General features: G+C 36.2%; 3 protein-coding genes and 2 pseudogenes across 3 annotated transcripts; 2 read left to right on the forward strand and 3 right to left on the reverse strand.

The window, feature by feature from the left end:
- Window positions 1-12: 12 nt before the first annotated feature.
- On the reverse strand, window positions 13-3,072 carry LOC139882788 (uncharacterized WD repeat-containing protein C2A9.03-like). Its single transcript, XM_071867061.1, has 9 exons — window positions 2,920-3,072; window positions 2,659-2,826; window positions 2,467-2,553; window positions 1,955-2,089; window positions 1,721-1,831; window positions 1,520-1,611; window positions 1,327-1,432; window positions 797-883; window positions 13-417 (listed from the first exon to the last, which is right to left on the reverse strand). The coding sequence occupies exons 1-9, from the start codon at window positions 3,070-3,072 to the stop codon at window positions 13-15; spliced, it is 1,344 nt and encodes a 447-aa protein (XP_071723162.1).
- Window positions 3,073-5,904: 2,832 nt separating this feature from the next.
- LOC139882784 (probably inactive leucine-rich repeat receptor-like protein kinase At3g28040) lies at window positions 5,905-9,001 on the forward strand (annotated as a pseudogene).
- Window positions 9,002-10,036: 1,035 nt separating this feature from the next.
- LOC139882789 (eukaryotic translation initiation factor 3 subunit H-like) lies at window positions 10,037-18,826 on the reverse strand (annotated as a pseudogene).
- A 41-nt stretch (window positions 18,827-18,867) lies between these two features.
- Window positions 18,868-19,761, reverse strand: LOC139882795 (CRIB domain-containing protein RIC4-like). Its single transcript, XM_071867066.1, has 3 exons — window positions 19,626-19,761; window positions 19,364-19,474; window positions 18,868-19,037 (listed from the first exon to the last, which is right to left on the reverse strand). Exons 1-3 carry the CDS (start codon window positions 19,759-19,761, stop codon window positions 18,868-18,870), a joined length of 417 nt encoding a protein of 138 aa, XP_071723167.1.
- Window positions 19,762-21,514: 1,753 nt separating this feature from the next.
- Window positions 21,515-23,353, forward strand: LOC139882796 (15-cis-zeta-carotene isomerase, chloroplastic-like). Its single transcript, XM_071867067.1, has 4 exons — window positions 21,515-21,964; window positions 22,296-22,442; window positions 22,542-22,751; window positions 23,018-23,353. Exons 1-4 carry the CDS (start codon window positions 21,515-21,517, stop codon window positions 23,351-23,353), a joined length of 1,143 nt encoding a protein of 380 aa, XP_071723168.1.
- The last annotated feature ends 560 nt before the right edge of the window (window positions 23,354-23,913 follow it).

Genomic DNA, 23,913 nt, shown 5'->3' on the forward strand with positions numbered 1-23,913 from the left:
TGTTGAACGATTCTAATCGAGATACGAGTAGCTGTGTCTTTTGTTATACTGTAGCAAACTTGCATAAGTTCGGTCCGAGATTCCTATGTACAAAGACTCGTCGTCTGGACTTAGCGATACGCCGGAAACTTCGCCGAAGAAATCAATCTCTTGCCTTTTCTTGTAGTCTGCCTTTGTGCTGTAAACGTGCACGAAATCGGCAGGTTCGGCCACCACCAGAAACTGACCGTCGGAAGAGAACCGGAGTGATCGAACGGCCCCGAGATTTCCCTTGAGAGTAGCGATTGGTGATGAGAGCTTTCTTATATCCCACACTCGGCAAGTCTTATCCTGATTTCCAGTTGCAAATATCCATCCATCTGGGTGCCATGCAGATGCAAAGGAGTAATCTAGATGGCCAACTACTGAGGCCACAGTCTGAAAAATAAAATAAAACATAACAATGACTGAATCAGATGTAAAATATTTTGATTTCCTTATTTGCATTATGCAAACATAACAATGTGGCCACCATCCTTTAATCGGGAATCAATCAGAACACATAATCACCAATAATCAAGAAAAATGTAATTTAAGGCCAAATCATCGTGCTTCACAAATTGTGACAGAAAGGGTAGGGAAAAGAAGAAAATACAGAATAGATTTAGCAGGAAAAATATATTCTAAGACCTGTTCAGTATTATCCTCGGACATCTATCATTTTTACCATCCAAGATCACACGAAACATTCACCTCTTCTAGAGAGAGAGGAGAAGAACCTAAATAAATATAAGAAGCAATTGCCAATTTGCCATACCTTCCCATTCTGTGAATCAACTAGTAATCCGTCTAAGTTATCACCAACAACAGCGATGAGCCTTTGGTCAGGGCTAAGCGACGTATGCTGCAAGAAACAAAAGAACAACAAAGAAATAAATAAATGAAAGTACCTATTGAACTTGTATATCTTGACATAATCAGAACTGATATTGGTTCATATATGCTCATATAGAGTAGGGTTGCCAAGGTGTGGGCAAATACACAGTTACAAGGTTGATGAGGAGCTATATGCCATCTAAAAAAAATTCCAGGAATAAGAAACTCATTGGCTAATGTTTTCGGTAATGAACTGATATAAACCTCATCCTCGAAAATGTAGATGCAGTTGTTAAGCCATGTATAAAACAGTCAAGGTAGAAACCTAAAAAGTGTACCGGCCTGAATCTAAATGGGATTGGTATACTCCTCTTGTACCCAAAAGAAGTAAATAGATACGGGCAGTGCAAGACTAATAATTGAATTTAAGCATATCGATATATTATTTTATAACAGCTTCAAAGAGCTCACATTTACTGGCCAAGGGAATCGGAAGTGGTTCAATTGCTGAAATTTTTCCATGTCGTACTCTCTAATGCCACAATCATTATTAGCTGCCATGAATTTGACACCCCCCCTGAAGAAAGGAAAGGAAAAGTCTGATCAGTTGTTTCCACAGCTATACATGAAGCACAAAGCCAAACCCAGCTAAGTATAATACTACCTCAAGCAGTCGTATATCTCAAGAGCATTTATGATGGCATTATCTTCATGTGTAGTCCGGGTACAGAAGCTTACCCCTGGTTTATCTAAACGCTGGAACAGAAATCAACAAAGAGAAATACTTAAGAAATCAACAAAAATCACCAAACTGCACCGTGTCAGTTATTTTTTAAACAAAAAGTCTCCCAATGAACAAGTTTACCTTGCAAGTAAGTTCTCCTCGGAAGCTCCCAGCAACCATATACTTATCCTTGGCAGCTAGGGTGCTGATTTGAGTTTGGGTGAATCCTTCTAACAAACTTCCAGCATGCTTCTGCAATATTGAACACATTAGGCACTAGGAAGATTTCTCCATGTGTATCGAAGGACAAAGAGACGGACAGAATTTTCCCGTTGCATGCTCTTCCTTATGGGCGAAAAGTTGTAAAATCATTACCTCAGTAGGGGCAACGTGTCCTGCAAAATTCAGGACCTCTGACAAATTCCCAGATAATGATGACCAGTGCATAACCGAATAATTAGACATGAGATAAACGTCGTGTTTGGAAGTAGCCCAAATCAAGTTCCTGAGCTGCAATTAAAAAAAGAAAAAGAAACTCAAAAAAAAATTTACAAAGCATATATCAACCATGTAGTTCCAATTATCATTAGCTTCAGAGTTCACACTCGGTCATACTCTTGTAGATTACAAAACCAAAGGCAGACGGCATAAATATTCACATCCACACACTAAGAGTCTCTAAATTTTGCCAAATAAAATCACTGTGGCATACTTTCATCTTTCAGGGTCAGGAATCGCAAAATCTAAAGAGGCACTTACACATATATTAAAAATAGAACGTGGAAAAAATGGTGACAGAATTCAAAATTTACAGATAAGTCTTAGGGATGCAAGATAAGTTACATTTGGATGATTGTTAGCTAATTTGGATTTTACGAGCTACAAACCTGGAAATGAAGGATTGTAGGCTTAACCAATCTTGTATTGTGAAAAAAGTCAAAGTAACGGCCCCCTTTCTCCACTTGTTTGCACTCCTAAACAAGAGAATGAGTGAAATTCAGAAACACAGCCAATGACTCTATATGGAACTAAAATAAAGCGATGCTACCACAATCCAGAACATGTTACGACTCACAAACCTTGTCAATAACTTCACCAGATGCAGGGATGTTCTCATAATTCTTGTATTGTTCAAGTCTAATCAGTCTGTAATTTTCCCTCGTTATGTGCAATCTTTCCCATGGGATACCCTGAATGTCTTTCCCCATCCTTGCTTGTGCAGAAGATGTATCTGTCACCTTTGTAAGCTAGAGAAACATCAGAACTTGGTCGATGACAACAAACAAGTACACTATAAATTAATTCAACAGTGAGGACACAGTTAGATTCAAGAAACAAACCATGTCGTAAACATCAACGCCAACATCTCCATCACCAACCCCATCATCTCCATCTCGTCTAACGTAGTTGTCTTCATTCATTTCCTCTGCAAAATCAGCCATTTCTTGTTCGTCTTCCATGTAATCGAAGGCATCCAACTGCCGGAATGACATGCTATATCTGCATTCAATATGCCAACATCTAGGATATAAATGAACACTACGGAAACAAAATTCAAGCAAATAGGAAAGGATTTGACCATACAGGAAAACAACAGTGAACGGCTAAAATCAGCTACCAAGAAATGAGAATTTGAACTATATCAAGCTACTAACATCTATATCGACACCATTAAAATAGCTAACAAATCAAATACAAAAACAATCAAACCATTTGACAAAGGAACGAAACATTCTCTGAAGGGAACCCCACAAAGTCAGAAAGATAGCTTAACAACTCATAAATAATATGCAACTCTAGGTAGAAGGTAGAATTAACAACAACCCATTACCAAAAATGATCAATTACACTTCAAAACAGTTTCGTTTCAATTCAATATATATACAATCTCATCTTCAAATTAACAACAACCCATTACCAAAACTTAATCCAAATAGAGAGAAAAGACACTCACAATCACAGAACAGCGGAAGATGGATGATAAAGAAATCGGCTTTATAGGATTTTGAAGGAATCAAAACTAGAAATTGTTGTTGTGGGTAATTATGATAATGGATGAATCGAAGAGGGTTTCTCTCTCTAATAAATTTGCATTGGTGGGGTGTGGGGTTTATCGTTGTCGGCTAAAACCATCCCCTACTGTCTTCTTTCTCATTGATGATGCCCACAACCCCACACAAACAAAACACATGCACACTCAACAACGCAACTTGTATGGGTTATCGTGCTTGTTACTATTTCATTTAAACATTATTATTATCACTATAATTTAGCCAATAATTCAATTTCGTAATTAGTTTTTGTTTATTTTCTTTGTAAAAAACAATTTTTACTTATTTTCATAGAAAAAAGAGAAGAATTAGTATTAAATAATATTTTATTTTATTTTTATAAAAGAAAGGTATAATATTATTAAAATAAAATGACAGAATCAAATCGTGTTAATCGTATATATGGTTGAAAAATATCGTCCACGACGAGAAATCAATTACAAGATGTAACGCTTAATAATATATGTAATGAATAACGGAACTATCTTCGCTTCTTTTGTTCAACCATAGTTAAATTGCGTTAGTATCAAATGAAATGAATAACGAAAATATCTCCCATTTTTCTTTTGTTCAACCACAACTGAATTCCGACCATTTTATGCATTGTTTCATGAAACTACAAACAAATTATCAAAGTAATAATTGTCATAGAGGAGCCATATGTACAATGTTTGAAATATTATTCCATTACTTGACATCAATAAATACCACAACTTTCAAAAAAAAAACAAAATACGATCATGATAATGATGCAATATGATACATAGCATGTGCATAAATATTGAATATCGAGGAAAAGAACAAGTTTGTTTAGGCTTGTCATTATCATTACACCACATCTATAAGAGTAGCTCATGCACATATATATGAATGATCACCTACCTAAATTCATTTTTTAATAAAAATATCAACATATGTTCTTTAAATTTATTTACTACTAGTATTAATTTTTTTGTTATACCAAAAAAAAAAATTATGTCCAAGGAAAGCTTGGAACAAAATAAAGAAGAGCCCAATGACTAATTTGGGACAAATATACAAATTGCTTTGGGCCTTAAGCCCATTTTAATATACACAATACTTCAACGAGGGTAATTTGGTCATCAAACATGATCTCGGCGGAAAGCAGGGGTTGCTATCGGTGGTTGGTATTAGACAGTGACCTCGGCGGAAATGACGGTGGCTGAGGTTGGTTTGGGGATGTTTGAGATAGGGAGAAATGAAGTTCAGTACTTCATGTTTAAATTTGTTGACGGTTTGGTCCCTGACTTATCTTTATTAGACGAGCGAGCCCTATTATTTTTTATGCCATCTCTGCAAACATCCATCTGGCAGTCAACACAAAATAACAGAGCAATTGTGGTTTCTTGGAAAAAGCCTACAACTTGCTGAATAATCAAAATTGGGTTTCAACAGGGATAAGGAAATTGTTTTCATTGAGCAATGATTCTTTAGTTATCCAATTAAACATATACTCCCCCTGTTTAATTAACTGTCACATTAATACATAAAAAATATGACAGTTAATTAGAGATGGAAGTAGTTCATACATGTCATATATATATATATATATAAATGCAAGGAAAGAATCGAAAATACAAAAGGGAAACGATAAGAGAAGCGACAAATGAGTTTTCACAGCAAGAGATAATAAAATGTCTCTATACAAATTTTGGATGCACGGATAGATAGGAATACTTTGTTGTCATAATCTCAAATCTTGTTCATTATTGGAGCAAAGAGATATTTCCATCATTAAACCCCTCGAATACATTTCTGTCTTGAAGAACTTTATTTAGTAATACCTTCCGTTCCTAATTAATCGTCGCCTGCTTGAAAATTAGAGCATACTATCTTGTGTTATAGCAAGAATTTCAAATAGAATGTTAGTGTATAGTGAAGAAAATAAGTCCAAACTAGAATCTTTAGACAGAAGACACAAATTCAAATTCGGAAACAAATGCACTAAGAAATAAGGGACATGGTTGTGACTCTCCACAATTACTTATTTCCGTTTTGTAGGTATGGAGATTTTAAAAATCTCCGTACCTTACAGAAGCCGAAACAAGTAATTTCGAGCATTTTTCAAAATTCGTGGATAATAAATATTATCGACTTACCAGCGAAAATATCCTTGGAGTTTTCTACAGTTCATTTACTCCCTCTCTCTCTCTCTCAAATATGTTATCCTTCCATACATGTTTCCTGCTTTAGCAATATCTAAAAGAAATTCTTAAAGAAGAGACGGAGAGAATTTGGTTAATGTTGGTAAGAATGAGTTTTCTTCAACCACTACTAATGCTTTATACATTTGTTCTTGTAATGTTACGTTTGCAAACCTGTCTGAGTACTAATGAAGTCTCAAACCAACTCAACGATGAAGTTTTCGGTCTCATTGCCTTCAAATCCAATCTTAACGACCCCTTATCGCTCCTTTCTTCCTGGAATGATGAAGACGATTCGCCATGCTCATGGAAATTAGTGAAATGCAATCCTGCAAACAACAAGGTTTCTGAACTTAACCTCAATGGCCTCGGCTTGTCAGGAAAGTTAGACAGAGGGCTTCAAAACTTGCAGGATCTTAAGGTATTATCACTTTCCCACAACAATTTTAGTGGCGACTTCATTAATATGGAGCTTGGTCTAATGAGTAACCTAGAAAGGCTTAATCTTAGTCACAACAGGTTTTCGGGTCGTATACCAAGTTCATTTGGAAACTTGACTTCTGTCAAATTCCTAGACCTTTCCAACAATCTGGTATCAGGGCCAATTCCTGATGACCTATTTTCTAAGCTCTCAGCTCTTCAGGAGCTTAATTTAGCAGAGAATTCACTTGAAGGTCCGATTCCTAGAATGCTTTTTCGATGTTTGTCGTTGAGTTCCCTGAATCTTTCCAGGAATTATTTCTCTGGAAACCTGGATTTTAGTTCTAGGATTTGGTCATTGACTAATCTTAGAGATTTGGATCTTTCAAATAACCATCTTTCGGGGTCAATACCGTCTGTGTTTCAAATTTGAAGAACTTGAATGAGCTTCTATTGCAGGATAATCAATTCTCCGGAAACTTACCGTTTGATATTGGATTATGTCTATATTTGAAAAGGTTGGATTTTGGTGACAATTTTTTCACAGGAACACTTCCAGAATCTCTACAAGGACTAAACTCGGTTACCCATTTCAGTGTTGCAAATAACAAGTTGACAGGGGATTTCCCTCAGTGGATAGGAAAGTTGGGTAGTCTTGAATATCTCGATTTCTCGCACAATGCCTTTACCGGAAGCCTTCCATCATCGATCGGTGACCTGAAATCACTTATCCATATCCGCCTGTCCGAAAATAGACTAGGCGGAAATATCCCTAGCTCATTAGCTTCTTGTAGAAATTTACGTGTGATTCAGTTACGATGTAACAGCTTTAATGGTGGAATTCCAGAGGGAATTTATGATTTGGGTTTGGAGGAGATGGATTTTTCTCATAACATGTCGATTGGTTCGGTGCCTTTGGCTCCAAGTAAGCTCTTTGAGTCGATTCGTTCACTTGATCTGTCCGTAAATAACCTGACGGGACATATTCCTGCAGAAATGGGACATTTTGCCAACTTAAGATACCTGAATTTGTCATGGAACAAATTTCAATCAGAGATACCTCCGGAGTTGGTTTTCTCTAAGAACCTCGTGAGTTAGATCTTCGAAGCAGCAAACTGTACGGTTCAATTCCAAGAGATATTTGCCATTCTAGGAGTCTAGGAATTCTTCGATTAGACGGTAATTCCTTGATCGGCCGAATTCCTGAAGAGATAGGAAACTGCTCATCTCTCTACTTGCTGTGAGTACTTTCCTTATTCTATAAGATATGATCTTTTATGTAATTTCACAATTATTAACAAATTAAAAACTATTATTCTTGTTTTGCAGGAGCTTGTCTAATAATAACTTGACTGGTTCAATACCAGAATCCATATCGAAAATAACGAAGCTCAAGATTCTCAGATTAGAAAAATAATGAACTCACCGGAGAGATACCACAAGAATTGGGAAAACTTGAGAATCTTCTAGCAGTAAATCTATCATACAACAGGCTTGTAGGCCGACTCCTGTTGATGGGGTATTTCCTAGCCTCGATACCAGTGCCCTTCAAGGAAATTTGGGCCTATGCTCACCATTCTTAAAGGGGCCGTGTAAGATGAATATACCAAAGCCTCTCGTCATCGATCCTTTCGCCGGCGACAACAATCAGAATGTCTCATCTAATGCTACAATTAGTTTCCGGCACCACACGGTTTTCAGTTTTTCAGCTATTACTGCTATATCAGCCGCGATTCTGATTTTCCTAGGAATTGTAGTTATAACCATGCTCAATGTATATTCAAGAAAGAGGGTTACATTTTTCGAAGCTGCGTCTGATAGCATTTCTTCTAGGTCCGAAAGTTTGGCTGTAGGAAAGCTCGTCCTGTTTGATAATTCCAAGTCGTCCTCGGATTTGAATAGCATTGATCCAGAAATTCTCCTTAATAAGGCTATTGAGATCGGCGAAGGAGTCTTCGGAACTGTTTACAAGGTCTCATTACAACAAGGAAATAGATTGGCTATCAAAAAGCTAATTGCTTCCGATATAATGCAATGCCCGGAAGATTTCGACCAAGAAGTCCAGAGTTCTAGGAAAAGCAAGGCATCAGAACCTGATATCATCGCTAGGATTCTACTGGACACCTGAAAAGCAGTTGCTGGTAACGGAATATGCCGAAAATGGTAACTTGCAGGACAAGCTACACGGAAGGCTTCCTTCTTCTACTCTATCTTGGGCTACAAGATTCAAAATCGTGCTAGGTACAGCAAAAGGACTTTCTTATTTGCATCATTCCTTCTGTCCTCCAATCATTCATTACAACATCACGCCGAGCAACATCCTGCTAGACGAAAACTTCAACCCTAAGATATCGGATTTCGGACTTGCGAGACTCTTGGAGAAACTTGACAAGCACATAATAAGCCACAGGTTCCGGAGCGCGTTAGGCTATGTGGCACCCGAATTAGCGTGCCAAAGCTTACGCATAAACGAGAAATGCGACGTGTACAGTTTCGGGATACTAATGCTGGAATTAGTGACTGGGAAGAAGCCGGTGGAGTACGGAGAGGACGATGTGGTGATTCTAACTGACCACGTTAGAGTGTTGGTCGAGCGAGGGAGTGCCTTGGACTGTGTGGACCCCACCATTGGAGACGACTACATGGAAGATCAAGTGTTGCCTGTCTTGAAATTGGCTCTGGTTTGCACATCTCAGATTCCTTCGAGTAGGCCTTCAATGGTGGAAGTGGAAGAGATTCTCCAGCTCATCAAAACCTCTGTTACTGAAACAATGGAACTGTTCTAAGAGTATTTAGTATTCAATTTCTTCTGCCTTTGTGTTTTTTTTTTTTCATTCAAAACAATGTACTACTCTTGGTGGTGCTGTCTAATTTAATTTGCTGCGTAATTCAATGAACGAAAGATCGTTCGTGGTGGTCACCGGAGTTTCATTGGCTGTGGAGGGTTGAGGATGGTGGGTGGTCGTGGTGGCTACCGGTGGTTACTTGTAAATTTTTGAGTTATGCAGCGCAAAAATCGTTTTTCCTTTCATTTTCCCGGCGCATCTAAAATTCTGCCCTACTTTGAATTTTAACATATTGGTCCCTATATTCTTAAAACTAGTCAATTTTGTCCATAACAGGCGCACCAAATCTTGGGTTCTGCAAAAAGCCCATCATCCTCGGGCCTCGGTCGATTTTTTGTTTCATTTTTTCGAGTGCAGCTCAAACTCTGCCATACTTTGGACTTTAACAGATTGACCCCTATATTCTCAAAATATGTCATCTTTGTCCATTGCAATATCATACTGAGGCAGGCAGCCCTCGGTTGATTTTTTTTCCATTTTTCCTGATGTAGCACAAATTCTGCCCTACTTACTTTGGATTTTAATAATTCGATCCCAATATTCTCAAAATAGGTAATTTTTTGTCCTTAAAATCATGAAGATTGAAGAGAACCATAAATAATTGAAAATCAACAGAACTCGAAATTTCAATTAACAAAGTGGACGAATCAGATCAAATTGACGCTACAGAAGGTATCATCAGAAGCCTAACCCAGCTTGACATCAACACTACTAAACAGTCAATTGGTAATTTAGTCTTTTACTACTGCAAAATATATGATGTATTTTAATCTTTTTACTACTGCAAAATATATGATAATTTGAAAATATAGCAATCAGATTCAAATTCAGATCCGAGTCTTGATATAAATCGGTAATATAGATTTTCCTAGGACATACAAAACTGTTTCAAATTCAAACAGGAAAAAATCTTATAACAGATCTACAGAACTTAAAAACCCACGTAAAGACGTGCGAAATGACGCAAGTATCAAGTTAATTATCGTGCAAGGCCTTCATCAAATATAACTTGCTGAAGCTTTGTCCCGCAGCCCTACATAAATCCCCCCAAAACCAGAGTCAATTACAATGTGTTTGTCAACAAATCATAAGTTATCAGAAATGTCAAGTTCCATGGAGCGATTGTACAAACCCATTGATTTGATTGCAGTAGTTGGAAATCTGGTTAGTTATGAGAAAGCTCTCCAACCGTGAGGGTTCAGGAATTGGCTTAAAGATAGGATTCGAAGGATCCTCCTCTGGCAAGGGCTCCTCCCCAGCAGCTTTACGTGCCATGTTCTCTGTCCTGAAAATAATAATGCACTCCAACTTTCAGTCAGTCACTCAAATAAAGAAAGTTAAAGTAAAAGATGGGTGCTGAGCCACGGAAAACATAAATGGTCAGGGTAAGCTTAACATTCAGATATATATAATCTGTGGAAATGACAACATGGCACTAGTTTAACGTATTTTGGGATTGTATTCAGAAAATGTTACAAAGTTTGGAATATTAATAAACCACTTCAAGGCTACATAACACACTACCCCTCACTAGAGTATCAAACAGAAAACTACCTTCTCTTTTGAAGCCATGCTTGCTGCTGTGTTTGTTGCCGTGACAGATTCCGATAGTAAAATTGGAACTGGGACAAGCAGGCAGTTACAATGTCAAATTATGCATATGCAATCCAATCTAATAATAAAAGCAAGGACAACAAAGAACAAACCTTTTGCTGCTCCATTGATAAATCTTCCATGCATTCAATCAAAAATTCCATATTCCTCTCCATAAATGGATTTGCGGACAATTGCAGAAGATCATAATCACACTAGGACCATGAGGAAGAGTAAAAAAGAAACAGTCAGAAAAAGTTAAAACATTACCCAATCCCCCACTAAGAGTTGACATGTTTACCTGGGTGACCGGTGTCTCTGGTTCCAGCTCAGTCATGAACGCACTGATAAGTGCAGAATTGGACACTTTGATCTGTCATTTACAACAAGCTTAATAAACATTTTTATGGGAACCCCAATTTAAAATTTGCCCTCACAATACAATAATATTAATCCACTGATCACTGATGTAAGGAAGAAATGAAGAAGCTTACAGGAATTTCCTCAAAAATATCCACCCATGACAAATTCTTTTCCCTCAACCTACAAGACAAATACACAAGCTCAAATGAGTTACAAGCACGCTCCATATATATACACACATCAAATAACTGAAAATCATATATGTGCTACGGGTGGGATCGTACTTCTCTCCAGTAAAGTTGTGGGTACGATAGAGGTCCATGAAAGAATCAGAGAGCTTCAAGCCTTGAGAGCTAAGACTCCCTGGTTGGACCTTGAAGGATCATATATGATGCACACACACCTTTTAATATTCTCCTGCAACCATTCAGTATTAATTAACCATAAGATTGTGTGAAAAGGAGTGATATGGTAGAGAAGATACAGAAGGAAGGGTGTTACACATTGAAGTTAACTGTGGGCAGGACAAATTTTCAGAAGAAGAGAAAAAAGTTGAATTGCCAGGGAAAAGAAATGAAAAGAGATGGAAGAAAGACAAGAAAATCTTAGAAGCACGAATGTTTAATTATGCTGGAACTAGGATAGCTCCATATCACATGTGTGAACGGAGAGGCTTTCGACAACAGATTGTTAAAAATCAGAAGGATCTGTTACACTGGTGCAGCCCAACTTGATCATCAGTTGGGCCAAGAGGTGAGCAAGTTGAAGAATGAGAGTAGAATTAAAGAGGGATGCCAAACGATATCATTTAGAGGAAGAAACTGGAATCGTAAAAAAATAACTCAAATGTACCTTATTACAAAAGTTACGAAACCAGTACCTGGTAATTCATGAAGGTCTCAATCAATTCCACGGTTTGGAACGAACCTAGCATTGTTGACTGGTACCTGGGAATAATGTAGAAGAAAATATAAACATCACAGAAAATGAAAGATCATAGAAATTAGAATAACATTTCATTTCACAGTTCAAAAAAAAAACAAGAAGAAGAAGGATTAGAGTCCAAGAGAAGGTTTACTAACTTACCATCCTACAGTGTTGTTGTCAACATTAACTTCTCTCAAACATCTCATCATTTCAAGCTGGTAATTTGCTCCATCAGCTTCAATTTCCTCATCTTCCTCACGAATCTAATACAATTCCAAGTGAAATAGATTGACATAAAGAACAATAATAAATACCACCGTAACGTAAGCGTAAGAAAAGCATAATCATAAACACAAAAGGCATACCGGGAAGGGGAAACAATTAGTAACTTCAAGAACACTTCCAACATCTAAACCAAGAAGCTGCCCAGTCACCAATGCTGGTGAAAACTCTTTGCAGTGCTTGATGATCTTTAACACAGCCTATTTCACAAAAATACATCATAATTCCAAATTACTAACAGTAGCATTACATCATACACAAAATCCTATACAATACGCATAGAGGGAAGTTAGATGGTTTACCAAACCCTCGATTTGAACAACTCTAAGAGGAGAAGCGACCTCCTCTGTAGCTGCTACTTGAAGAAACGACCTCATTGCTACAAAACGCAAAATATATATAAATCAAACTGAAATTCGAACCTAAAATTAACGATTCTTTCAAGTTATTGGATTCATAGAGAAATGAGAACGTACTGCTGCCGCTCGCCATTTGTTGTAAGCTGGAGATTCCAAGGAGCGAGCAGAAGAAAACCCTAGAAAGAGAGATTGTAGGACGGGAATTGCAGAGAAAGCAAGGAGATGGTTGTAGTCAAGTGTGGGCTTTTAGCTATGTGTGGATTGTAAATATATTGGGCTAGAGATTACTTGGCCCACAAATAAGCGTAAATTGAAAGTAGAGATCCAAAGCCCAAAGGGTATTTTTTGAAAAGAAAAGCCTAAAGTTAGTAAGAATTATACTAAAAGAATTATACTAAAGCCAAAGGGTTAGTATAATTCTTTATTTTTTCCAAGTTAAAAAATTTTCCATTCGTAATGTTTTAAGAAGGTAACATCCCTTATTTCATTCTTTTTTTGCATTCTCGTGGGTCAGTTTTTTGTCCGGAACATACTTCATATTGTCTAAATATTTTTAATATGTATAGTTTTATTAAAATGATCAAAAAATTTGTCTTTTAAATCTGTCTATAGCAAGACGGAACATATATACCGCCGACACACGACGATTATGTTTTGAAAAAATCAAATCAATATCTTATAAATAATAGAGAGACTTTTTCAATTTGTTCCAATTGCAAATGTAACTGCAATTTAATTGCAAATTTTATTGTCAAATCAACATCCAACACATGATATTTTATTAATGAATAGTAATTTGACACATATATTTAAAAACTTTGACATATACAAGTCAGTGGATCCGTCCATATCTTTAAAAATTAACATCAGGCCTTTTGTGTTGGTGGAATTGGAAATACAAACTTACAATCATATACGTGTTTTGGCTCTGATGTTCTTGGAAGTTTCGAATTGGTCCTTATATTTTTGTTTTATGTGTTAAGCGGAAGCTGCTTATTTTTTAAACACGGTGACAGGTGTCATAATACTAATGGATAGCAGAAGTGAAACTTATCTCCTACCACAGCAAGTTTTTTCCTTATGACGTCATAAGATTTTAGTCATCAATCAAACCAAAACCCTTTCACAAATCTTCTCATACCTGACGTCATAAGAAACATTATTTGACACGTGTCAGAAAATGAAGGGCTAGTTTTGCCATCTGGCAGGTTTCTTAATGGCAAGGCCTTTCTTGATTAAAATAAAACATTAGGGCTTTCAGTGACTAAAAGATAACGTTAAGACTTTTTGTGACGAACGTTAAACGTTAAGGGTCAACCGGGTTAGTCACGAGTTTACCTGTCAAAAAAACATTTTAGTTTTTACCACACGTTTACAGGCAAACTAGCGGTAAATTATAATTGTACCCAAGAACCCTAATAGGTAGACACTATAATGAATATTTTCGTTCACCTGAACGAAAATACCATTCCCGGAATTCCCGTTACCGGGATTGTTAATCTTAATCACGTAATTAGTGATTCCCGGATTCCCCGTTACCGGGAATAAGAGTCCCGGTTTTGGCGTATACGAGATTAAGGAGAAGCGCCACGTGTCGCACATGCGTGAAGCGGTTGTCCCGGATTTGGGAAAACCGGGACTAGTCCCGGATTCGGCGAAACCGGGAATGGTTTCCTATACCGATCGGATCTGGGTTTCTTCCTTCTCCTTCACGCGGCAGTTTCTTCATCTTCTTCCTCTTCTCCGTCTCCTTCTCCGTCCGGCAGCCTCCACTCCCTTTTTTTATTTCCGTCCGTCCGGATTTCGCAACACCGGGACTCCACTTGTACAGGTATTTTTTTTTTTAAATTTCTCTGTATTTCCGGTTTGTTAAACAAATTTATTCCGAAATTTATTCAAAAATTAGCATGTAGTTGTTTGTAGTTATTTTTTGTGTAAATTTTGTTAGAATCGTCGTGTTGTGAGATTTGGGTTTTTTTTTTTGGTTTTGGCGTAACCGGAATCAAACCCGGTGTTGGTGTAACCAGGAATCAATCCCGGTATTGCCGTAACCGGGACTCAAACCCGGTGATCCCGTTACCGGGAATACCTGGTTCATTCCGTATTTCCGGTTACCAGGACAATCTTCCCGGATATCCCGTTACCGGGAATAAGCGTGATTAGTGATCCCGGATTCGAGGAAACCGGGAATGGTTTTTGGTGTCCACCTCTTAGGTTTACTATATACAACAGTGTCGCACCCGGCAAACTAGTAGAACTCGGTACAATGAATTATGAAGTATAAAAACTGATTTCGAGTAGGGTGGCTAATGAACGAACACGAACAAATACGAATTGAATAAAAATAAATTACATAAAAAATTATTCATGTTTATTTATCTTCATATATAAGCTCTGTTTTTTGTTCATGTTCGCTCATGTACGTATTAAATAATATTTTGAATCAATTGAGTTATATTACAATTTTCTTAACTTAGCTACCACAAATAAAGTTTATTTAAAAATAAATCACTCATATTTGATCGAATAAATAAAAAAATAACTTAAAAAATCATGATAAATTTGTGATAAAATGAGTTTAAAAATTTGAGCTAAAATAAACTATCATGTTCGTTCATGTTCATATTTGTTCATGCAAATACAACAAAAATTTGTTTGTTCGCTTATAATTGTGTTTAAAAGTGAACGCACAAGAACAAACTTTTTTGCAAACGAACATGAACAAAATTGCCACCCTTAGTATCGAGGGACAAAACCTTTCTTCTTTATACATAAATATAATACGTCATCACTTACACATTATATCATAATATTTGTCTTGAAATAGATGTCGCTTTGAGTTTTTAGATTCATTTAAAAATAATTGTATTTAATCATTATCATATTATAAATAGATACATCAATTTTCGAATGAATTTAAAAAAACAAAACGTCATCTATTGAAAAAGGACGGGAGTATATATTGTCGATTTCAATAAATTTTGGGTCATATAAAATAAATAACTAGTTTGCTTTTTCTCTTCAAGAATTTACCAAATGTGATTAAACTTTTTATAGATTTCGAAAATTTTACGTGTCAAAATGTGATTTGCTATAATGACGTGTTACACGATTTTTGGAAATTTTACGTGTCAAAATATGATTTGTTACAATGACGTGTTACACGATATTCACAAATTTTACGTGTGAAAATGTGCTTTGTTACGATGACGCGTTACACGATATGTCGGAGAAATAATTTCTCAAATACCATTTGTTGACTTTGGACCAAAAGTTAGAAAGGTAAAACCGATTCATACATAACCCCACTAATGGGACCAGCTCATTCCATCTCACCCTGAAATTGTGTATTTTGGTCGCCGGATTTTCCTCATCATCCTTTACTTTACTTTACTCAACTCTGCTCGAGGGTTTGGTCGGAAAAACCAGTCCGACACGGTTAGGCGAATGGTAAGAAGGTTTTTTCTTTTCTCTTTTTTCTGTTTAGCGTTCAGCTGAGTTCTTGTCAGGTTCTTATTGTCATGTCAGAGTATCTCAATGCTGTCATTTTTTTCTTTGCTTCACTTCCATGCATGAAGTTTTTATGTAGCAATAGCCATTAACAACAAGAAAAACCTCGATCATCATTTCTGATGCTGTAAAGTTTTGATTTTTTTTATTGGTTTTGGACTACGGGGTAGTACTTCCCGCATTTATGGAAGATATCATGGAGGATTGACCCCACGACCTTTAGGATGAAACCCATCCCATAACTACCAGGCCAATAGGTCTGATTTTGAAAGTTTTGATTTTTATTTAAAAGGTTGAATTTTTATGTCACTCAGATGGAGAATTGCAAACCAGATGACAAAGATGGGTTCAACAAGCTTCCAGACGATGCTGTTCATCATATCCTCTCCTATCTCACCATAGAAGACATTTGTAAGATAAGCTTGACCTCTAAACGATGTGAATCTTTATGCCGGTCTATTCCTTCCTTAGTCATTGATATTGATAAACTCGGTTATCTTGATAAATCTTACTTTTGGCGAATTTCGTTTCTGCAATTTCTTGAAGAATTTATAATATATCACCAGGGTTCGGAATTAACAAGCTTGACTATTCGGTGGTCTAATATGGATTTATCTGAAAATGAAGGATATCGGGTTATTTCATGGTTCGATCATGCCATTGAGTGTCTTGTAAAGGAAGTTGATCTGAATGTAAGGCCTAAGAATACAGGCTTGGTTACGATACCAATAGACAAGTGTTTTAGGTCCTTAAAACTCAACTTTAATGGAGGCAGGCTTCGTCTCCTTTGCCCAAATGAGTTTTATCACCTCAAATCGTTACATATTCAGGAAGTTATATTTCATTGGCCTGATTTCGCTAGTGAGATTATCTCTTCTTGTTGCAAGAACCTGAAGAAATTATACCTGGAAGAATGCTATGGGATAACTGAATTGGAAATCTCAAGTTCATCTCTTGAACTGATAACGATTAAGCGTTGTTCCTTAGATCATCTTGATATATCAGCACCGTCACTCCATGGTTTAGTGCTTGTTTGGCCCTTTAACTTAGATAATATGACATCATTGAACATATTTGCTCCAAATGCCATGTTGATGACTTTGGCTTTTTGTTCAACCTCTTACTCTTTTGGAAAGATGAACATATTGGAAAGTGTTACTCTTTCAAGGCCTCCTCCTCATCAGGGTGGTATGAAATCAATTAGTTTACTTCAAGCTATTTCACGGATCGGTCACTTAATGATCAACTGTTCTTCCATTCAGGTAAATAGATATAGCATGATCAATCTTCATTAAGCATTTCTGATTACTTGTTGCAATACCTATTCCATTAATGATTTGGCTCTTTAGTTTTAATAATGATCAATTATGAAAACCTTTTTTTCTTCATTTTGCAGGCGTTGCATGAGGAAGGTGATTGCTTGCCATTTTAACTTTAACAATTTGGAAGAACTGGATCTTTTCCTGCACAATGGTTTGACTGATTGTATTGTTCCGTCATTGGCCTTGTTTTTCCAAGGCATTCCGCCTTGTTTGAAGAAGCTCCATATCAAACCATACACTGAATCTAATAGAGTAAGATTTCCATCTTTCATATTTACAACTTAGATGTAGTTTTACTCGGTCCAAACTTATTTGTGTTCCATTTTGTTGATATTACTGCGTGCAATAGTATGGTAAATGGGCAACCGTTTGTTTTAGAATTTGATATGTTATTAGGAACGCCATTGTTTTTCCAATTAGTTAGCACTATCTAATTAGTTTACAGCTCTAGGCTGCTTATGGATTATCATTGATATGACTTTCCCTTAAGACTGAAAAAAGAGTTTAACTAATCATTTTTTCAGGAAACAAACTTGCCCTCCGCAAGCATGTCTGGATTTCAGACGGACTTTTGGGAAATGCAGAATATCAAGTTCGTTAGAGAATTGGAGGAATTGGTGGTAGATCTTGTTGGAGGGGATAATGAACAAGAGTTTGCCGCGTATATACTCAACAATGCTCTGAAGCTGAAGAAATTACACATTTTCTCTGGAAATTCCACACCATTAGTGCGAATGGGATTTTAGTGACTTGTAGGAATTTAATTCTTAGCGAATAAGTCTCAAATTTTGATCATCTAGAACTTCGTACAAGGTTACTTTTGTATTACGTAACCACATTGCAGCAACATCTCTACTTTTCAGTAGAGAACTTTTGAGTTTTGAAGCAGAAGTGTTTGATAGAATGCCCATTACAAATTGATTCTCACTTGTTGCTTCTTAAATTTTCCATTAGCTTGTTTTATGCATAGCCTTTCGACCTCATGAACTGAGTTAACTTGCTAAAATCAAGATGACTCGAGGCGAAACGAAAAACGACCGACTCTAATAATTTTACTCGCTAGACTTGAGATGAGTTGAGGCGAGACGAAAAACGAACGGATCCTAATAGGTTCTGTCTTACTCGCTAAACTCGAGACGAGTCGATAAAAGAACAGACACTAATAGGTTCTGTCTTGGTTTGATCAGGCCCATATATGTCTGCCTGGTGACTTATTTGAATGCAACACACATACAAAACCAAAAATTAAGCATGGAATTCAAGAAGAATTTAAAAGAAGTAAAACTTCCTTTCTTGTTAATAGACTATTCATGTCACCAATATCTCTCCTTTCCATATGAACTTGATAATTGTAATTAATGGAGTAAGCTTTGGAGGGAGGTATGATGACGACGAGATTGAGAAGCCATGGCCAACTCAAATTGCTTTAAAGAAAAAGAAGGTATTGACATTATTTCTGGAGATTTAAGTTATCATCCCAACCTTTTACAAAATTATCATTAATCGTCGTCGTTGTTCCGTCAAGTCCTATGTGTGTTACGTGCTTCACGTCCGTTGGAAATCCTATTTCCATCTCTACTTCTTCTTCTTCTTCATCCCTCACATCATTTTCCTCGTAAACTGAAAAAAACATGCACTACATATATCAAATTAAGAAGCTCAAATAACATAAAAAAGCTAAGTTTTTCTAACATAATAGTAACAAATATGTACTGAGAAAATCATACTTTATGTTTCTCTTAGATAACGTTCACGATAAACATACCCCTCCTCTTTCGGATCCGAGATTTATATATCCCTCTTGTGCTATTGGGACATATTTCTTTAACATAACGATCCAACATGAGTATAAATCTTGGATTTGAAAGAGGAGTGGTATCTTTCTCGATCGTGATTGCTATCTAACATGGACATAAAATACAATAATCTATTAATTTAGAGCTTACCAAATATGTGAGAAATACTTTTAATGCTCCTTAGTAGTCTTTGTATGCCTCCACTTATATTGGGAAACCTCATAGTCTTCTTCATTTTCACTTCTTCCCCTTCTTCTCTACCTTGCAAATTCACATATCAAACCAGTGGTCATATATGTATATTACATACTTCTTTTGTATCTTAATACGTGCACTTTTTAGCAAATTTGACAAAACCAAATAAGTCCGAACTCTAAAATATCAATGATCAGAGAGAGAGAACATAGCATACTTGTGCTGGAATGTTTTGTTTCGGTCGATTTGATCTTGGTCGGAGGATGACGATCAGACGAGGCGTCGACGACTTCCACACTTGATTGAGAGGCACATCCAAATGAGAAAGGAAGAACATTAACAAACCTCTCCATTATTATTATTGATATAAGTTATAACAGTAACCTATTAACAACAATCCTATATATACACTACTCTCATAGCTAGATAGAAATATTTGTATGTGGTTTTATTATATATAATAAATATTATTGCTGTTGACTTTCTATTGAAGCTTAGAATAATTAGAACACAATAATCATTTTCATGAACAAAATTGTACAGATTCATGTTTACGTTTGGTACACAAAAAAGCAAGAGGGAGATGTATTATCATGAAGTGGGTTGAGAAATGGAGTGGTTGGAATGCTAAACAGTGCAGTTCAACCTAATTTCTTTGCTTTTATTATTATTAGTTAATAACAAACTAGTACTTATTAGCAATTAATATCTGTAATTATTATCATTTTGATTATTAGTACTATAATTAATTAATTTGCTTTGCTATAATGAGTTACTCTCAATGTGGGCTCTAGCTTACTTGCATTTTTTTTTTAATTTGTTCACTAAGCTAGCTAGCCATCGGTCTCTTGATCTCATCATCATTCTCATTTTCTTTTTATTATTATTTATTACTCGTTAGTTTTCAATAACATGATGGATAGTCCTCCCATATCTATAGATAATCGATTTAAAAATCCTTATTGATGAAACTCCACACGCATAATCCCTTAAAGCCAAATCGCGCCTTGGTTATTCTCATGTCTTCTTGATGACATAATATTTCTTTTTTGATAAATCTTGGCATGCACTCCTCCATATGATATCTACAAATGGCTAATGTACGTTGTATAGAGTGAAAGCCAAGTGACTTTTGACCAATCACGAATGTATATTGATGAGGGGTTTTGAGTGTTTTATTGGGGATTGAAAGAGAATAATTAGCATTGAGATTTCATAATTTGGTATTTAGAAAAAAAATCCATAATTTAAAATTTAGAAAAAGAATAATCCATACGGTCCATATTAAATGCCGCATAATAAAATTTAATTTTGATCTATTTAAATATAGTTTCATAAAATTAATACATATTTTATCTAATTATTTCATACATATTCTTTATTTAATTCACTTAATTAACATAAAAAAATTATAACATGAGAAATCTAATAATTAAAAAAACATACAAGTTATTTTTCGATCAACAAATCATTTTTTTCAAAATAAATATTTTAAATATTTTAATATTTATAAATTTTATTACCTAATATTTGAGGCGGATCGATAAAACATTCTCTCGCTCCAATGAAAAATGAGGTTAGATTATGTGGATCATGCATCTTTGGTCCTCTAACTTTTCATAGGCATTCAATAGGCTCCCTAAACTACACTATCGTTCAGTGAATCCTTAAACTTAGTTTCGTCCGGCATTTAGGTCCTTAACGTTAAATGACCGTCAAATTTCCGACGTGTCAGTTAACGTCCAATGTCTTAATCAGCAGACAAAAACAAAAAGCAAACCACAACTGGGCCAACACAAGTGATGAGAGAAAAAGCATCAAAATGCTGCAAAATTCCTCCTCTTCTTCACCCACTATCAAACAAATGAAAACTTAAAAATACATTTATTTTATATTTAGAATATGTTCGAATTTTTTTTCAAATATCTTTAAAATACATATTTTTCATTAAAATTAAAAAATAAAATATATTTTTTAAAATATTTCGAACATGTTCGAAACACAAAATCAATACAAACTTTTATCATTTAACTAACTAAACTAACTATTCCTTCAATTCAATCGCCCAAAAACCTCAATCCAAAATTCCCAACAACAAAAAAAACCATGTCTAGTCTTCTTCTCTCTAACCCAGTTTCTCCTTTCCAGTCTCTTCCTCCCTGTAATAATAACAATTATAGGAAGCAAACACGACCATCTATCAAAATCCTAGCTTCTTCTACACTCAAACAAAGACCCATATCGTCTAATCCAAAGTTTTCGAGTTCAAATTCAAAATTTCTCGGTTTTCTGTTCAATTCCCGTAAAACCCAGTTCGTGTCTCGAACTTCGATTAGAGATGTTGAGGAAAACACGGTTCGGGAGGATGAAGTGGGTCTTGTCGGAGAGGAAGCTGCAATTTTTGATTTGGGTCTTCAGAAGATATCTTCATGGGTCTATTTCAGTGTAATTTTGGGTGTTGTTTTGTTCGCGCTTGATGTTGCTTGGATTGATAATTCATCTGGGTTTGGGAAATTGTTTGTTGATTCGATTTCAAACCTAACGGAGAGCCACGAAGTAAGCTTTCTGCTTTCATCATAATTAGTTTTAACAGCTATGGAAATTTGTCTGTTGAGCTGCTGAATTGGAAATTTTGAATTTTTATTGCTCAAGTTAGCTTGTTGAGATAGCCCTCTTTGTAAAGTTAATAACTCCCTCTGTCTTTAAATAGATGACGTTTTGCCTTTTTAGATTCATTCAGAGGTTGTACTTTATAAAACATTTTTACTTCCGATCGGAATTGTAAAATCATTGATATGAGCGTTTTTTCACCTTATGTTGTAATAGAAGCATAAATGTGGTTGCTTTTAAGAACAGAAACGTATATATAATTGCTTGGTTTTTGCAGGTAGTGATGCTGATGCTGATTCTTATTTTTGCCACGGTACATAGTGGTTTGGCGAGTCTCCGAGATACTGGCGAGAAATTGATCGGCGAACGTGCATTTCGTGTTTTGTTCGCTGGATTGTCTCTTCCACTGGCAGTTAGCACCGTTGTGAGTTGTTTAACTAACCTGAAAGTGTTCATTTTGTGCGAAATGTGACAATTGTTGTTCCTGAATTAATCCCTAGGTTTTGTGGTTACAAACAAACAGGTATACTTCATCAACCACAGATATGACGGAGTTCAGCTTTGGCAACTTCAAGGCGTTACTGGACTCCATGAACTTGTGTGGATTTCTAATTTTATCTCTTTCTTTTTCCTTTATCCATCCACCTTTAATCTGCTCGAGGTTGCCGCTGTCGACAAACCTAAGATGCATCTTTGGGAAACTGGGATTATCAGGATTACCAGGCACCCACAGGTATATATATACACATACTCCTTCAGTCCATGACACATGTTCCATTTTATAAGGTCTATAAATAATTGTCACATCCAAATTTCAAGAATAATTTTCACAAATTTTCCGTTTTATACCATATCATAGTGAAAAGTAGATCATGAATCATTAATTGTAAGCACGTTTTAGTCATTAATATTTATAATGATTACCTTTCTTAATTCTACGAAAACCCCATATCGTGATGCCACATATCATGACGATTAAATCTTGAATTTTGTTACCAGATGGTTGGGCAGGTTATGTGGTGCTTGGCTCATACTCTGTGGATTGGAAACTCAGTAACTGTGGCTGCCTCCATTGGCCTGATAGGCCATCATCTATTTGGTGTTTGGCACGGAGACAGGAGATTGGCTATACGATATGGTGAAAATTTTGAAGTCGTCAAGAGGCGTACTAGTGTTATCCCATTTGCAGCCATTCTCGATGGTCGTCAAAAGTTGCCTAAAGACTACTACAAGGAATTTTTACGATTGCCATATTTGACGATCACGGTATTGACTTTAGGTGCATATTTCGCTCATCCTCTAATGCAAGCTGCTAGTTTTCGTTTACATTGGTAAAGGAAAAGAGATATACTTTGTTGTTGTACATACAGTCATACTAGTGAATCAATTTTCATTGATATTGACTCACTTTGACCATGGTAATGCACTAGATATTGTTGGTTGAATTCTACTATTTTCAGTCCGTTGATCCAAAAAATAACGTGAAGCTAAATAACAATGGCGGAGTTGAGTGTGAGAGATGGTGGCTGACGGTTGTTGAGTTGAGTTGGGCCAGCGGAGAAGACGGACAGTGGTGGTCGGAGTTGGAAAGTGTTGAGAAGTTGGTAAAAAAGACCAAAAACGACGATCATTATAAAAATAAGAAAAATATGAAGGGAACGAAATTGGCGTTAACGAAATGCCATGTAGTTAACTAACGGCGTTTAGGATCAGGGGCCTTTTAGATCTAAACGGCCAAAGATGGGGGGTGTTTACGGATTAAAAATTATGAAGGGGGCCATAGAGATCAATATTTTTGTTGATGGGGACCAAAAGTATACTTCGGCCTTTTTCATTTTCCAACTTCCTTCTTTACCCCTCACCTATCTCTCCCTCCACGCCCGTCGCCGCTTCCG

The sequence above is a fragment of the Rutidosis leptorrhynchoides genome, unplaced genomic scaffold, assembly GCF_046630445.1.
Source record: "Rutidosis leptorrhynchoides isolate AG116_Rl617_1_P2 unplaced genomic scaffold, CSIRO_AGI_Rlap_v1 contig31, whole genome shotgun sequence".
Classification (NCBI taxonomy): Eukaryota; Viridiplantae; Streptophyta; class Magnoliopsida; order Asterales; family Asteraceae; genus Rutidosis; species Rutidosis leptorrhynchoides.

Bases quoted from the DNA above. Each gene is read 5' to 3' on its own strand.
- LOC139882788 (XM_071867061.1), bottom strand. From the start codon at position 3,072: ATGTCATTCCGGCAGTTGGATGCCTTCGATTACATGGAAGACGAACAA. The intron at 2,554-2,658 runs GTTTGTGAGTCG...TCTCTTGTTTAG, and splicing joins CTGGTGAAGTTATTGACAAG to GAGTGCAAACAAGTGGAGAA. The intron at 1,433-1,519 runs GTAGTATTATAC...TCCTTTCTTCAG, and splicing joins GAGATATACGACTGCTTGAG to GGGGGGTGTCAAATTCATGG.
- LOC139882795 (XM_071867066.1), bottom strand. From the start codon at position 19,761: ATGGAGAGGTTTGTTAATGTTCTTCCTTTCTCATTTGGATGTGCCTCT. The intron at 19,475-19,625 runs GTATGCTATGTT...TGAATTTGCAAG, and splicing joins AACAAAACATTCCAGCACAA to GTAGAGAAGAAGGGGAAGAA. The intron at 19,038-19,363 runs GTAAGCTCTAAA...TGTTTTTTTCAG, and splicing joins AAGTATTTCTCACATATTTG to TTTACGAGGAAAATGATGTG.
- LOC139882796 (XM_071867067.1), top strand. From the start codon at position 21,515: ATGTCTAGTCTTCTTCTCTCTAACCCAGTTTCTCCTTTCCAGTCTCTT. The intron at 21,965-22,295 runs GTAAGCTTTCTG...TGGTTTTTGCAG, and splicing joins ACCTAACGGAGAGCCACGAA to GTAGTGATGCTGATGCTGAT. The intron at 22,443-22,541 runs GTGAGTTGTTTA...ACAAACAAACAG, and splicing joins CACTGGCAGTTAGCACCGTT to GTATACTTCATCAACCACAG.